General features: G+C 39.4%; 1 protein-coding gene across 3 annotated transcripts in view; it reads left to right on the top strand.

Moving 5' to 3' along the window:
* LOC106926941 (diacylglycerol kinase delta) overlaps window positions 1–15,828 on the top strand; it is a 75,607-nt gene that overhangs the window by 40,866 nt on the left and 18,913 nt on the right. For 2 of the 3 annotated variants that reach the window (XM_088015827.1, XM_088015828.1), the window contains 7 exons: window positions 8,761–8,871; window positions 8,958–9,038; window positions 11,121–11,225; window positions 11,418–11,550; window positions 13,997–14,103; window positions 14,233–14,358; window positions 15,606–15,708. In XM_088015827.1, the coding sequence (XP_087871953.1) occupies window positions 8,761–8,871; window positions 8,958–9,038; window positions 11,121–11,225; window positions 11,418–11,550; window positions 13,997–14,103; window positions 14,233–14,358; window positions 15,606–15,708 (766 nt within the window). Of the gene's footprint in view, window positions 1–1,501; window positions 2,037–8,760; window positions 8,872–8,957; window positions 9,039–11,120; window positions 11,226–11,417; window positions 11,551–13,996; window positions 14,104–14,232; window positions 14,359–15,605; window positions 15,709–15,828 lie in introns of those variants that run through there. The other variant, XM_015002157.2, reaches the window with a different exon arrangement.

Below are 15,828 nucleotides of genomic sequence, written 5' to 3'. Positions count from 1 at the left end.
AATACTCCCACTAAGCATCTTTTGTTGTCTAATTATTAATCATTGAGTCTAAAATATAACCAACAAGTCAGCCCTTCACTGTGTTTGTAAGTGTACACTAAAGAAATGCTGCTATTGCATTTTAGGCAATACAATTGTTAATTTCCTTTGTTTATTTGCATTTTTAAAGTATTTATAATATTGCATAAAAAAAGTGAAAAATCTACAGTATGTGCCAGAATGTATTTATTTGATTAATCGTCACAATAATCGATTAATCAAATCCTAAAAGTAGTTGTTAGTACCTACCAGTAGTGACTAAATGTTGGTCAATGTTAGAAATCCAGACATTGCGAGGACATTTCTGACTTTGGGGATTCTTAATGTTTATTGTGCTTTCATAATGCTTTGTAGGGAAAATTAGAATTGCATTTGGAAACTGTGTGGCCTGCTTTTGTACTTAAACATGACAGATGTCTGTTGTGTTTTACTCTCTGTGTCTCTGCTACACTTCCAGCAGCCAGGAGCTACCAGGACTTGTTTAAAGTTATTGAACCGGCCCGTTTATGTCTGTGAAGCAGGATCAGTCTGCTTCACGTCTTGGAGGCGACGGCCTCTCTCTTTTCCTTTCGAACTTTGCATCCATCAGGGCCGAGGACGCGGCTCAGACAGACCAGACGGGGATAATGTGCTATTATCGGAGTCTTTTCACATCGCCGAACGCGGCGTGATTTATCAGTCGCTAATCGAGGCCTTTGACCTGATTCTGAGATGATTTAATGGCGGCCGGTTCAGATAGAAACAGAGAGACTGTAGAGAGGAAGGACCTGACGCGCCACGCAGGCACAAAGAGGGCGAGAAAGAGAGCTGGTGTCGGCGGAAGCAGCACGTTTCTGCTCATTAGAGACAGAATTATCTGCCGACTGGAGGAAAGCATCCACACACGGAGCAGGCACTGGCTGCAATTTGCCTTGGCTGATGAGGCGCTGATCTGACACTGTAAGCAGTGGGATGACAGCGCGGAGGCAACAGAGCAGCAGCGACTACACACACACTCACACACACACAGAGGCTGCCAGGAGTTTGTGATCACAGTGACATTTCCAGCTCCCTTAAACAAAGCAGCACGCCATCAGGATCCCCATCATCTTGACATCTGTGTTTGTGTGCGCGGCACACCTGTGCACGTTTGTATATTTTATGCAATACACATTTTAGGCTTTAAATCAGCCCGAGCTGCCACTAAAGTGTTTGTTGTTTCATGTTGCCTCAGCGCTGCCTTTCCAGGCAAAAATCGGCGATCTTGTCGGGACCTGTCGGACCCTACAGAAGTTGGAGAGTTTAGTTTAGGGTCATGAAGCCTTGTCCAAACAAGGATAGGTGAGCAAGCGGGACAGGTTCCTCCGGTTTTATTTATAGCACAAAAGGAAGTGGGTTAGCTTTACTATCAACTTGTAGACACACACACACACACACACACACACACACACAATAAAGGTGTGTGTCTTGTTTGCATGCTCCGCCTCGTCTTAAGAGGGGGGGTGGCGGGGGGAGCAAAGGTAAGAGGCACATTCACACACTGAGAGACTCGTCTGTTCCAGCACACCTGAGGGGGCGCGGCCTCCTCGTAAAGGAAGTCTCACTGTGAGGAAGTGGGGAATGCATTGTCTGAAGGACTTCGAGTGTGAAAGGAGATACCACACAGGCGAGAGTGTTTCTGTGTGTGTCAACAGGGCAGAGACAGAGAGAGGAAATTACGTTTAGGAACGACAACAGCAGGACTCGTTGAAAAAGAATGGGGAAGAGAATAGGAGGGATTTTCTAGAAAACGAGATCAAACCTTCCGATCTCAGCCTGGCGACAAACCGTCATCAAGTTTTAAGTGTAGGAGAGCTCATCAGTATGCGCAGATGCTAGGGTTCAGCCGGCTGAGTGGGTGCTGTGCAGCCCTCCTGCTGCGCAGACGGCTCGGCGATGACGTCAGGCTGAGACAGGACTACTGCAGTCTGGCCTCCAGGGTCTGCGAGGAACCCCAGGAAAGTGTGCTGGAGGACGAGGTTAGTCAGAAAACAGAGTCCAGGTGACGTATTGATTCAAAGAGAAGAGTGGAATAATGTAATCCATTGTGAGTGAGACAGAGGCCGTTCTGCTTGTGGTGGTTTATGTTGGTCTAAAGTCCAAAGGTGACTAAATTTATCCCATGTTTGAGATCTACTGATACGGTATTCTTATTCTCTCTTCTATTAATGGGACGCTCCTTCATGTTCCTTTGTTACTTTGGGTTGTTTTTAGAGACACAAAAACAAATTTATGGCAGAATTATGATCTCTACATGTTTTAAAACTTTGATCGGTTGATTAGCAGTGCGACATAATCTATGTTTTGGTATTGGCCCAGTATCAAGTACAAGTAAATGCAGGGCACCGATAGCACCACTGTTTTTAATCTAAGTTTAATATGTCTGATTTTTAGGTGTTTTTGTGGTTTTTCCTTTAAATTATTTTTCTAAAACCTCGGACAGATCTTAGTTTGTCTACAAATACTTTATTGACATATTTAGGCCAGTCATGATAACACATTTTACTGGGTGATAAATTGTCCAGGAAGTTAATGCGATAAATGATAATGTTGTTTTCGTACCATTTTCAAGTAATATGATTGCAATGGCATAACAATGCAAAAACACATTGTTCTCATGAGCATTTAACACCGGAAGACATTTTAAATATCCAAACTGAATACACAAAACAACAGAAACAACAAATAAAATGAATTATAAAATCTTTGTGAACAGAAACGTCTTAAAAAAGATGAGTGAATAGAGACCAATGCACCAGACTGAAGACTGTTATTATATAGTTTTTTGGTAGAAAATTAAAAATAATAAATAAAAAAAAAGAAAATTATTTAGCTTGTTTTCATCCATAAATTGATTCATTGCTTATTGTGACAGAATTAGACATTTCAACATGGTTTGTGTGCGTTTTTCCTGAATAAACAAAGTGCAAAAAACTCATTTGAGAGCAAATTGAAACAAAATCTTCTTTGACGTAGAGTTGAGAAGCTACAATACAAAAACAAAGAGGGAATCTGAATCTGAAGTATTGATCCCACAATATTATCAATAATGTTTATTTTAATTTTCAACAGATTTTCCATTTTGATAAAGCAGAAGTCTCTGCTCTGTTTCTGGCTCTTCAGAACGAGAGGTGGAGTCATTACAGGAAGCTCCATGATCTTACCTGCTTATTGCATGCTTTGCTCTCTCCCTTTCATCGGAATTAACTCCTCAAAACTTTCACAGGTGTTTATAATATCAGAGTAAACAATTGATACATGTTTACCTGTGAACGTGTTCGGCAGCCTGCTCGCTGACACGCCTTGGCTGTTGGTGAAGAAAGCTGAGGCCCGGCAGAACCGGATGTCATTGTAAACAAACACTTTAACATCTTAACATTATGCGCAGCACTTTGATTCTGGGAAATACCAAAATAGCTTCTCAGTGTGCAGTAAACACTGACTTGTTGCGTGAACAAACTTATTTACATGTGATTTTAAAAGCATCTCTTATTTAGTGGAAACACAGCAAATAAGAAAATGTGTTTTTTCGACTGTAGGGGAATATTGACAAAGTTTGTATTGGAAATGCTACAAACATGTATGTTGAAAATAATGCTAAAAGTACAGGACAGGCAACAGATACTGTTATAATTGTACCATTTTTAAGTGACAGAAAACTCATGGAACAGGTTAGCTAAACACTTTTAAATGAACTCTTGCTGCTAGCAGCATTAATACAATTCTCGGTTAGCTAGTCGGCCCAAAGTGTTCATCTTCTTTCTCCACTCAGACCTTTGAACAGGTTCTTTGCAGACTTCAATCAACTGACCTGAGCTGCTTATCTTCCATTATTTGCCCTCGTTGTTAGCAGTCAGATTTTATTACACTTCAATGTGGAGAAGTTCTTCATTTTGTCCTCAAACGGGTCGGATCAGCCTCAGATTTCTGACTTCTGTAATCTGTTGAGAACTGAAGGTCGCTCCTCGATGCAGGACGAATGCTGACAGATGTGTGTTTGTATGCGCGACTTGATGGATAAGGGAAGTAAAGAGCCGTGTACAAAAAACCAGCAGATTTGAATCAGACAGATTTATGTTCAGGCGTCCTTCAGAGCCATCGGCGGCTGTGTGCGCAGCTTGCGGATGTTCACATTTACTTCCCCGTTCCTGTGTTTTATGCCCGGGCACTTTGGGTCTGCAGGGGCTTATTGTTGTGATGTGATTAGTCCCGCTCTAATAAATACACCAGTCTGTCTGACAGCATTTCTCCGAGCCGGGCAGAGCCGTGTGACCACAAGCTAACAGATGATTTTGGCTCCACACATGTCGTGTTTGTGTCGCTGTGTGTCCAGTACGTGTCTGCTGACGCTGTTTGCCCCTTGCACTTTCCTAGTTAATTTATTACCTGATTTGCCTTTTGGGACAACAAAAGGGCCTCAGCTCCATTAGAAGGACGAAGTCTGGAAAAATTCCTAAACATATAATTTATTGCTTGGGTTCTTTGAAAGAGCAGCTTTATGTGCTCACACTTACAGTACAGCAGTAATCATTTTATTATTCGGAGTAAACACAATAGTGTCCGAGTCATTCCCATAGCAATCACTAGACAACATTGAAACAGAGCGCCTGCTGCCACACCTAACATGTCAACACTTGGTTTAACCTTCAACACTCAGGAGACGCAAACCTTTCTAACCTTTACAAATGTCTAGATGTATAGCAGCATATTGCTAGTATGCAATATTGTTACCACAAAGGATTGTTTCTACTGCGGTGGCTATTATTCCAACTGTTCTGAGTTTTTTCATGCTAATGTAATATTTAGCTTGTGGACAGAGTCTCACACTGGACACAGATGGGATTGGCCCAAATGCTACAATCTAAGAGTGTTGGAAGCAGAGAAGAGGAAAGAAGAAAACAAGAATATATCACCTGATATCGTCTCTGGAATGTAACTCCAGAAAATTAATTATTTGCTGAAAACCCACTTATTCATTGATTTTTCCTCATAAAGTAAAAATATTTAAAAGAAAACTCAGTTTGGGAAGCTGAAACTCCTTAGCACAATGCTACTTCACATGCTATTGGCTGGTGTTTGCTAGGCAGCCAATCTCGGAGAGCCATTTATTTTTCTGGTTGCTGATTGGCTGTACAAGAGCAGAAGTAAGGAAGACTGTAGATGCTAGCCTCTGAGTTAGCGCTAAGATGGTTTTAGCTGTGCGTATTCATGCATGTCAAGGCGCATTTGTTATGCAGTTATAAGTTATTTTAGATGTGGTCTCACATATTCATGGATTTTAGATGTTCTGTATGGTTCCTACACCCACATATGCCTGAGGCCCACTGCTGCACTGTGCTCCTCCACCAGGTAGATTTAGATTTAAAATCATGCATTAATTTAATCAGCATGTTTCTTGATGACGACAGATGTTTTTGGTAGCATGTAGCTAATGCTAACTTTTGATTAGCATTAGCTAATCAAAAGTTAAGTGATGAATTAGTAGTTAATTTTGACTTTTCTGTTTTAGATGAAAGCAGTCAGATCGTGTTTATGTACCATCGCTGTGTCTTCACAACAGTGTCAAGAGCAAATGCTTGACATGTTCTACTTTCTTTTTATTGGCGGCTTTAAGAAACAAAAACTCCAGATTGGCTCCTAATTCATGGCTCCTGTCAGAGTTGCTGTGGTGGAATATCCTGTTTTGCATGGAGGTTGTTGAACCCTGGATGTTATCTCTGATGCTGCAGACCTTTACACTTTGTACCTCTTTTATTGCTACAGGTCATCGACAGCCCTTGATTTTATCTGTTTGTTTTGTAATTTTACTGGAGGTTATTGTTTTGTAACACGTCTTGAGTTATTTTTCTTCCTCTGTGCTGACACACTCCTGTTTTCTTTTTTCATTTCTCTTGCTAATGATCCGTACCACGAGCCAATCTGTCACTGCTGCACCATCAGTCCCTTCCTCTCATTCCCTGTTGTCTTCAATATGATGGCGATAGATTTTTCTCTCCCTCAGGGGTTGAAGGCACATTTATTGTGGAAAACAGTAAGGGGCCGACATAAGGTAGGATGTTTCACGGTCGAACAATTATTAAAGATAAATGCACTGCAATAAGCCACGCTAAGTGAGATTGGCACTGGTGATGCGTTAAATTAATCATTTGGTCTGTGTTTCTTTCCTCTTTTTAAATTAAAAATCTTAATTATATATATTTATAGTTTGTTGTTTGTAGTAATGCAGCCCACGTCTTTGAGACCTGATTCTTTATTCACAACATCATTTATAGAAATCCACACCAGTACCTTTTTATGACCTATTCTCAGTTTTATAGTGAGGTTCAGCACATTTCTGCTTTTTCCTTCGAAAGCAACACCGTCACACTTTCTATTCTACATCCATGTAAAGCAACAATTTTCTCTTTATTGAGTGCTTTCATAGTGAAAAATGAAGGAATTTCAAACAATACTTAGAAACATTTCTCATCAATTTAATAGTTCTTTACAAAAAATGTGTCTTGTGAACGACTAAAGGAAACGGCTAATTTCCTTTTTTTTTTTGCAAAAGGTGAGGTTGCCAATATGGCTGCAAATTTTTTGATTAGCTATAATTATAGAATACTGCTGTGAGTGGTCATCAATATAAGTTACAAAGCTGGCAATTTAAATGTCTATAACCAATATGTTAATAAAATTAGCATAGCTAGCTTTATCAGCTGTTAGCATTTCTCCCTGTTTTTTCTTAGAGAATGAAAACCCCTAACTGTGAAATTTTCAAAACGATGAAACATTTTGCTGCAGTACGTTCAGCCCTCCTCTTACCTGCTGAAGTGGGTCAGTTTTCCTCATCACTTATTCGTACACAAGAGTCTGACAGAATGCCGCCAAACCTGCACAGCAGAAAGTAGCAAAGCATCAAAATGTCCAGCGCCTGCCAAAAGCTCTCTGTTGTAGCAGCGAGAATTTAAAAAAAGCTAAAATGTTTCTGTAGACCAAACATTTTCTTTTAGATTTGCTTCAGACACATTTTGTGCTTCGTTTGATTTCAATTTCAAAAAGCAAAGAAAATTGTAAACTTTGAATTGTCTTCATATTCCAAACACTGGATGGTTTCCCTTTGAACTTTTTATTAGGAGCCACCCGGCTAATCACTCAGGCATGTTTTTGTTTTCAGCATTTAAGTTGCGGTATAATTTGCATGATAAACTCCTGAGAGCACACTTGCCTTTGAGACATCGGGAATCTCGTTTCTAAACCTTTGTACTGGCTGCACCGGCTGTACAAGCTGAACCACTGAAAAACGAAAGCTGTCAAAACTGCAGGGCCCTTTAGTTTACTTTTTTACAGACATTGCTATGCTTATCAGAGAAGATAAGTTTTGTTTTGTTTTACTGCATTTAAAAATAAACCTTAGATGTTGCAGGCTGTGTTGAAGCGACACCAGTAACACATACTGACACGCAGTGTTTATCTGTGAAACACTGCGGCGCGCGTCACGCAGGCTAATCTGATCGGAGTCGCCTCGGCCGTCCTGCTGGATTGTTGCTGCATTAGGTGATAAATGCACAGGTTCAGCGGCGGCCACGGGTAACGTGCCGAGAGTTTAAAGGTGCTATCTGTCTCTCCGGCTGTGTGAGCATCGGTTTACAGGAAGCGCAGATCTCCATGGCAATCTGAAATTGATTGCCAGCGGCTCTCAGGGCAGGTACTCGTAAACAAAAGGAGTGAAGGGAGGAAATGATTAGGCCTGTCACAATCAATCAATTAATTGTATGCATTTTTTTAACTTAATTTCACCAGGATAAAAACCCATCGAAAAATAGAAACGTCTTTCAAGGACGTCCTGGCCAAGAGGCAGCAACGAACACAGTACGGAAAAAATACACAATAAAGAAAATGACAAGCTATAAAAAACACACAAAGAATTAAAACAAGCTCAATAATTCCCATTTTCATTTAATGTTTTTCTCTTTTCTCTCTGTTTCTATCCAAAACTGGACAACAAAAGTCTGTTTGTTTGGTCTCAACTATTCCTTTTTCGAAGGACAATTGTGTTCAGAGAGTTTTCATAATTCATGTTATTTATTGTTCTGTTAATTTATTTTTAATATTTAAAATGTCTTCCAGCTCCAGTGTTAAGTATTTATTACAATTTAAAGTTTATTGATCTTCGATCTTTGCTAGTGCCATTACATTATTCTCAAAACAACAATATTATCGCTGATCACAATAAATGTATCGTGTCAGGCCCACAAATCACAACATGTTGCATCGAACACAGCAGGGCTGCTGGGCTTTGAGCGTCTGGCGTGTTTTGGTTATGCAAATCGTTTTCTCGTTGCTACGGATGCCTGAGCGTCTGCCTCTGCCCCTCCTGGCTGGTGCTCCTTGGTCTGCCATTAGTGATGAATAATGGGGCAGTCTAAAATAGGCAGCATGCTTCCAACAAACTGGTGGGTGCTGCTTTGGAGTGGGTGTGGAGTGGGCTTTGAGGGAAAGACTGCAATCGCACCAAAAGCGGCGTCATAAACCTGTAATGTTGCTTCTCTCTTCATCTGGTGTGAGTTTGTTAGCAGAAAGTTGTCCTAGTAACAAATTCCCCTCTGTTTTCCTTCTGTTTATGTGTGAAGTCTAAGACGGATAGCTGCTACATGAGAGATTTTGTTTTCCCTTGGCTTTTTCTTACCTTCTCCACCTTTTTTGGGCCTTTTCTCCTGACAGAAAAGTGTGAAGGAGGGAATCCTGTTAAAGCAGACCAGCTCCTTCCAAAGATGGAAGAGGAGGTACTTTAAACTCAGAGGGAGGACGCTCTACTACGCCAAAGACTGCAAGGTACAGAAATGCGTACTAGTGCCCCGTACTGCAGCTTAAATCTGTGACTGCATGTGTCAATAAGGAACCATTTGTTTCCCCGTCAGTCCCTGATTTTTGATGAAGTGGACCTATCAGACGCCAGCGTGGCCGAGACCAGCACCAAGAACATCAACAACAGCTTCACGGTGAGCAAATCTCGGTTTGCAAACGACTCGGTTTTAAACGACTAAACATTCAAATGTAGTCCTGGACATCAAGTTTCAGCTTTTTTAAATTCAGAAATCACAAAGTGATATTTCAAAATACGTGTTGTGTTCATGAATGATTGGTTTGATCATAGGATTTTTCTTTTTTTTAAGTTTCTTCTTTAACAAAGTTGCAGATTTTTTTCATATAATGTAGTTATTTGGTTAATATGTAAAGATTCTGCAGTTAAAAATACCCTTAATTTGTTTAAACTAATATTTTTGCAAATGTATTTATTTAAAATCTGCATGCAGTTTATTCACATATTTTAGTAAAAAAAAAAAAAAGAGCAGCACACGTGATTTTAATATGACAAACTCATACAAACTTAAACTTCACTGTACATCTCATCAGTGTTTCATGCTCTATAATAAAACTATGAAGTGTGTTGGTGAACAAAATTATTTCCAAGCACTGAGGTGAAATCACTCAGTCGGGTTTATTTGCTTGTAAGACGGTCAATAATGAAGACGTTCTGAAAGGAAAAATCTCCTCTAGGCAGAGTCGATTTTATACCAGGGATCCAAAACATGGGAGAGACAGTCATTTCATATAACATGATCAGCAGATGTTAACTTGTAATAATTTTCCACCACAAGTGTAGAAATGCTTCCACTATGTTTTGATATGACTTGTTGATAATTTGACATACTTTCTTTGTGGCTCATTGTGTGAGAATAAATCTGTTGGGAAATGTTCTGCTTAGTAAACAAAGGGCTTCCTCTCTAATGTTGTCACAGTTAATAACATAATATAATAAGCATATATTAACAGACAGACACAAACAAAGGTGCAGCGACCAATACATTCTTTCTTTTACTGCACTGTGTTTACTAGTGGAACACACACTGATTTGTGACAATAAAACCACTAATTACTCATTTATTTAATATTATAGGGCAACAAAGAAGCACCAGTGAGTTTAGTTTAATTTCCAGCTTTTGTCTCGTATGAAGTTTTAACCTACCAACACTGAACTGAATTTCTCTCAAACTAAAATTAACAGCGTCCATAAATTGCTTTTCCAGCCTTCCTGCTGTCAGCCATCATTAGTCAATATCAGAGGCAGCATCCCACAGCGATGGTGTGAAGTCACTGGGAAGATAGTTTTATTATTTTAAAATAACATCAGCATCTTTTATTGGTGATGATTAGCACAGTTAGCCTAGCTAGGTGCAAACAGCTGTGGATTCCTTACAGACTGCAGACATTTCCAGCCATGTTACATGACAGAGGTAAATAAAACAGTAAAATGGAGCAAATTTGCTGTAATATATAAATCTCTCATTGTCTGTTGAACTCTGTTTAAGTAGCACATTTAATAGCCTGGTTTCCTTTTTAATAACTTCAAACACATTAGTGATGCTGAAATGCTCCACTACTGAATATCAAACTTTAAATCTACTTACATCTGTAACAACTTTCACACCAAAGAGTGTTGCTACGGCAACCATTCATCACTTAATACATGTTCACTGAAGTACAAAAAATCAGATTTTTGAGTTTTGAATCCGATTCAGGACAAACCAATCTGATTTCAGTCACCAGCTCTACATTTAAATAGTTAAATAAGATTCTCTCCGTATTTTTCCCTACATGTAACTAATAGCAGCCGAGGTAAATGTGGGGGATGCTGCAACATCTTTGATACTCTAAACTTCCCATTTATTCTGAAGATTAAGCCATAATGTTGCAAAAGTAACTCCTTTAATGAGTTTATTGAGGTAAAATGGGGAATAAAGTGATTTTATTTCCTGCAGCTGTAGGAATTTGAAGGATTGTTTGTTCAGGCTGCCTGTTTCTAATTTTTATGTTTTGCCATCAGAAGTTCAAAATAGTTTTTTCTTTAAATACACGGTGAGACATTCATCAGACTGAGCTGTACTTAACTTTAAAGTATTAAACACATAAAGCAAGCTTGGTTTGTTTAATCAACTTTTAACTTTGAAATAAATACACATACGTCAGGTTTGTTTTAGTAAAAATGTGCTAATCTCAGAACGCATCTCTGTCCTTCACAGGTGATCACCCCGTTTCGTAAATTGATGCTTTGTGCTGAAAGCAGGAAGGAAATGGAGGACTGGATCACGGCTCTTAAATCCGTTCAGAAATGGGAAACCTATGAGGTGAGCGTCTCTAATCTCTTAACCACTCCGCTTTCCTCATGGAGTAACTTCAACACGATCCTCTTTGTCTTATCTTTGCCTTCTGTCTTTTTCGCTGCTGTCTTCCGTATTAAAGCTCCTTGATGAACTTAATAACATTTTATACAGTCTTTATAGAGTCAGGTTGACAAAAAAGTCTTCTGCTTGGCACAGGCCAGCCAGTTCAACATGGAGCATTTCTCTGGGATGCACAACTGGTACGCCTGCTCACACGCCAGACCCACTTTCTGCAACGTCTGCAAGGAAGCCCTGCCGGGCGTCACCTCCCACGGCCTGTCCTGTGAAGGTACACACACACACACACATGCACACACACCCCCCAACACACACACACACACACACTCACACACTTTTAGCATCTATACATACCAACAGGGAGCTGGAGTTGTCTTTTTTCCTCTCTGTTAGCTGTAAGTGCTTCCGATCAAGTTTATTTGCGTTGCATATTTCACCAACATGGCAGTTCAAAATGCTTTAGATCATAAAATCACACAAACAAAAGTCAGAAAACATCATACAGTCACCAAAAAATGAGAACAAATATTAAATTTTATCGAGTGCCGTCATCAAAAGCGTCAATACAAATCATGTATGTTAATCAATGTTCCATTATTACTTGTTCAAATGCAAAACTAAGCTGTTGATTTAAAGGAGCTCAGTGTTTCGGGTGTTTTGCAGTTTGCAGTGCATAGAAGCTGAAGCTTTAAGCTAGTTTTGTATATTTTACTATTTATTTAAACGTTATGTTGAATTAAATTAAACATTTTTTCTACTTGGTGTTCAGTGTTGACCGAGATTTATAACTCTTTCCTTCAAGGCAGATTTGACTAAGTGATAGTTGCGGTTCACCATCTCTCATATCAAACAGGAAAATCTGAACTCATAAAATGTCTTGAGCTCAGGTTCCAATAAACACATTTTATTACTGTTCAGGTTAAAATTTCTCTAAGACCAATCCAGAATCCTGCAGAAATCCAGTGCAGCAAAAAGCTCCCAGTAAAATTACTGACCTGCAGTTATCAGCTCTGCATGCAAAGCTGAAACAAGACTCAAACTAGACTGTTGAGTCCCACATCCTGATCAATGATTAAACATAAATGCCACACAGTTGTTGCTTTCTGCAGTTTCTGCTTTTTAAAACAGACTAATAAACATAATTCTTACTGCATTTTGCATATGTTGACTCGCACTCTTTTAAACTTCTAATTCATCCATTTATATAATTGGGATTTTATTTGGTTGTCCAACACAAAGAAGCACACACACTGCAAAAACACAAAATCACGCCAAGTATTTTTGGTAGTTTCTGGTACAAATATTTTTGAAATAAGACATTCAATTTTCAGCAAGATATCAGAGCTTGTTTTAAGTGAATAATACCTTACAAATGTCAAAAGTAGTAGTTACACTGGCAGATTATTTCATTTGTATCAAAGAAAAAATTTCTTGTTATAAATTAAATAATATGCCAGTGGAACTATGTCTTTTTGTGGATTTTAAAGAAGTATTATTGTAAGGTAGTTTTGTCTTATTTCAAGCCTTTGCTCAAGAAATCAGACCATAACCACTTTGTGTTTTTGCTGTGTAAAAGTTGGGGAAAAAAAAAAAACATACATAGTTTTAATGTTATGTGCAATTTTTTTTATTTTACAGATAAAATCTGAAACCTTTCACATGACACTTATAAATAAAACCTCAATCCACCCAGAAAGTGAATAGAGTGTGTAATTTAGTCCAGTGTTTCTGCCTCAGAGGTTTGTTAGAGAACCTGAGTTCTCAAAACACGAAGAGCGACGACCGCAGCACACAGGGCAGCGATGACGTTTGAAGATATAAAGTTCAGTCGTAAAATAACACCCCGGGCTTTTGAAGACCACCCAATCCATCATTGTGCTAGAAGAGCATTAATCAGGGAAGCAGCCAAGTGACCCACTGCAGCGGATGTCAAGAGAACGACTGCTGGTTGACCTTTTTTGGTCAGCCGGCAGCTGACCAAAAACAACAAGAAAACCCATAATAAGAAGTCATGTTGCAGTTTAGCTGAAACCACACAGCTGACGTATGAAATAAGCCGGCCGACATCAACAAAGATCAAATTTCACAGTAATATGTAAAACATTTTGCCTGGCAGGAAAGTAGTGCTGCGAATCAGCCTGAACACACCAACACTATCGCTGCAAAAACACAAAATCTCACATCACTGTTTCTTCTCGTCTAGTTTCTAGTGGAAATATCTTAGTTCACTCAAAACCAGATAGCAAGTGATTGTTTTAAGTTAATAATTCCTTAATATTGATAAAGTCGTAGTTCCACGGACAGATTATTTCACTTATAATGTTGGAAAAATGTTTTGTTGTAAATAAAGCATTCTGTCAGTGGGACTAGTACTCTTTAAAATCATTATTAAGCTCTTACATCTTGCTGAAAATATATTTGCACTATAAATTAGATTAAAAAAAATACTTGGTAAGAGTTTGTGCTTTGCTGTAAAAAACATGGTGGCAGCATCATGATTGAAATTTCATTTAAAGTCATTTAAAAAGTCCTGAATCCAACTGAGAATCTAAAGCGAGATTTGAAAATGGCCATTTATAGATTTTCTCTCACCAGTTTAAAACTCATTTATTGCTCATTTTTCTTCGCAGATGCTTCATAGACAAACCTCAGGACAAGCTAGAGTCAAAACTAAAACTTTAAAAATAAGTGTTTTTTTTTTTTTCTTTCTTTTTCAGTTTGCAAGTTCAAGGCTCACAAGCGCTGTGGCGTTCGCTCCACCAACAACTGCAAGTGGACCACGCTGGCTTCCATAGGAAATGAGATCATTGAGGATGAGGACGGGGTGAGACTTGCATCAGCTCATGAAATTCTACATTTTTCTTTGGATAAAGACACCTAGAAACAGGCCGTTCCACTTCAGCAAAGTGCTTTCATCCAGTGGTGTTGCTGAGCTCCCTGTGTCTGTTCTCAGGTGTCCATGCCGCACCAGTGGCTAGAAGGCAACCTGCCCGTCAGCGCCAAATGCGTGGTGTGTGACAGGAACTGCGGCAGCGTGCGGCGGCTGCAGGACTGGCGCTGCCTCTGGTGCAAGGCCATCGTGAGTGGGATTGATCTCAGCCTCCTTCCTGTCAAAATCTGTCATTTCACATCAGCATCGTTTGTTTAGAGCCGAAAGTTATTTTTTAGCTCGGGAGAAGTTTAAACGAAACTTCATCAGGGATAAAGATGAAATTGGAGCCATGGGGAGTTTCCGGTTCGGGTTTATAACAGCATCAGAGCTTCTTATTGTCTTGTTTCTTTTTGATGCAAGACTTGAAAAATGTTGGATCTGAACTTGTCACAGAGTGTCAACGCCTTTCACAAGGAAATGTAACAGAATGTAGCAAAGCAGCTTCCGATAAATGTCTTTCTATGTAAAGATATCTGTAAAGTGCCTCAACCAAATTCAAAAGATAAAATCTATCGCTGTTCCTAAACCCATTTGGGTAACACTTTATTTTTAGTTGGCACTTTTAATGGACTTTTAATGCAACTTTGCATTGAAAGTGTCATTATTTACTGAATGACGCATCGTGCCAACAGTCGTAAACATTCCTGAAGACTCCTTCATCTTTATAACAGGTTGTTACATGATTTATATGTTCGTGATGTCGGTCCTATTCACATCCCGTCAGATAAAGTTTTACCCAAATGGGTTTATCATTAATGCCCATTTGTGACATGTTTGAATTTATGAATAAAAGAGTAAAAATGGACAGAAGACAGAACTACAGCAGACTTTGCTGCGTGGTAATTTGTGGGGCTGCAGTTACTAATTATTTTAGTAATTAATTAACTGCTTTGTTGATACAAACATTTTAAAATCAATCAGTTGTACTTTATTGATCCCAAAGGAAAATTACATTACATTTCAGTACAGCCCACCCAAAGAAAGAGAAACAAAAACATGTGTGGACGGGTGCCATCTTGGAGCCCTGGAGGGGAAACTTCTTACTTACATCGTGTTGTAAGAAAAAGAAAAACCTGGATAAATACATCTGGATCTGACCGCTGAGCTCGCTGTGCTCATGTTCAGTAGATCCTACAGAGCGCCACACTTCTACTTTCCTCCACTCCCACTTACCGCAGGCTTCTTATGAAGTACACAATGTCCAATCCTGAACACATAAAAACACACAGAGGCACAAGCACAAATGGTCCAGAGTGGCATTTGTAAAGGTTACAGAACTGGCATTTGGTGGGTTTCAGTGGGATGTAACGACCTTTCTGCCACCACTGAAATCTACAATTACTGTGTCCACCAAATCACCGTGTGTGTGTGCGTGTGTGTGTGTGTACTTTCAGGTGCATAACAGCTGTAAAGAACAAATGGGGAAGGTGTGTCCCCTGGGCCAATGTCGAGTCTCAATCATCCCTCCCACTGCACTTAACAGCATCGACTCAGATGGTGAGACAGCACCCACACATATGCACACACACATGCAGCCTATTCCTCGATGTTCTGTCGAACCGACAGAAGGGAGAAAAAGCCGAGGAATCTCACCAGTCCGGTCTAAATACTGGGAAT

Source organism: Poecilia mexicana, unplaced genomic scaffold (genome assembly GCF_051168715.1).
Source record: "Poecilia mexicana isolate PSO_F unplaced genomic scaffold, ASM5116871v1 scaffold_18, whole genome shotgun sequence".
Lineage (NCBI taxonomy): Eukaryota > Metazoa > Chordata > Actinopteri > Cyprinodontiformes > Poeciliidae > Poecilia > Poecilia mexicana.
Note: the sequence above shows the minus strand (reverse complement) of the source record. Positions and strands in the feature narration are given on the sequence as shown.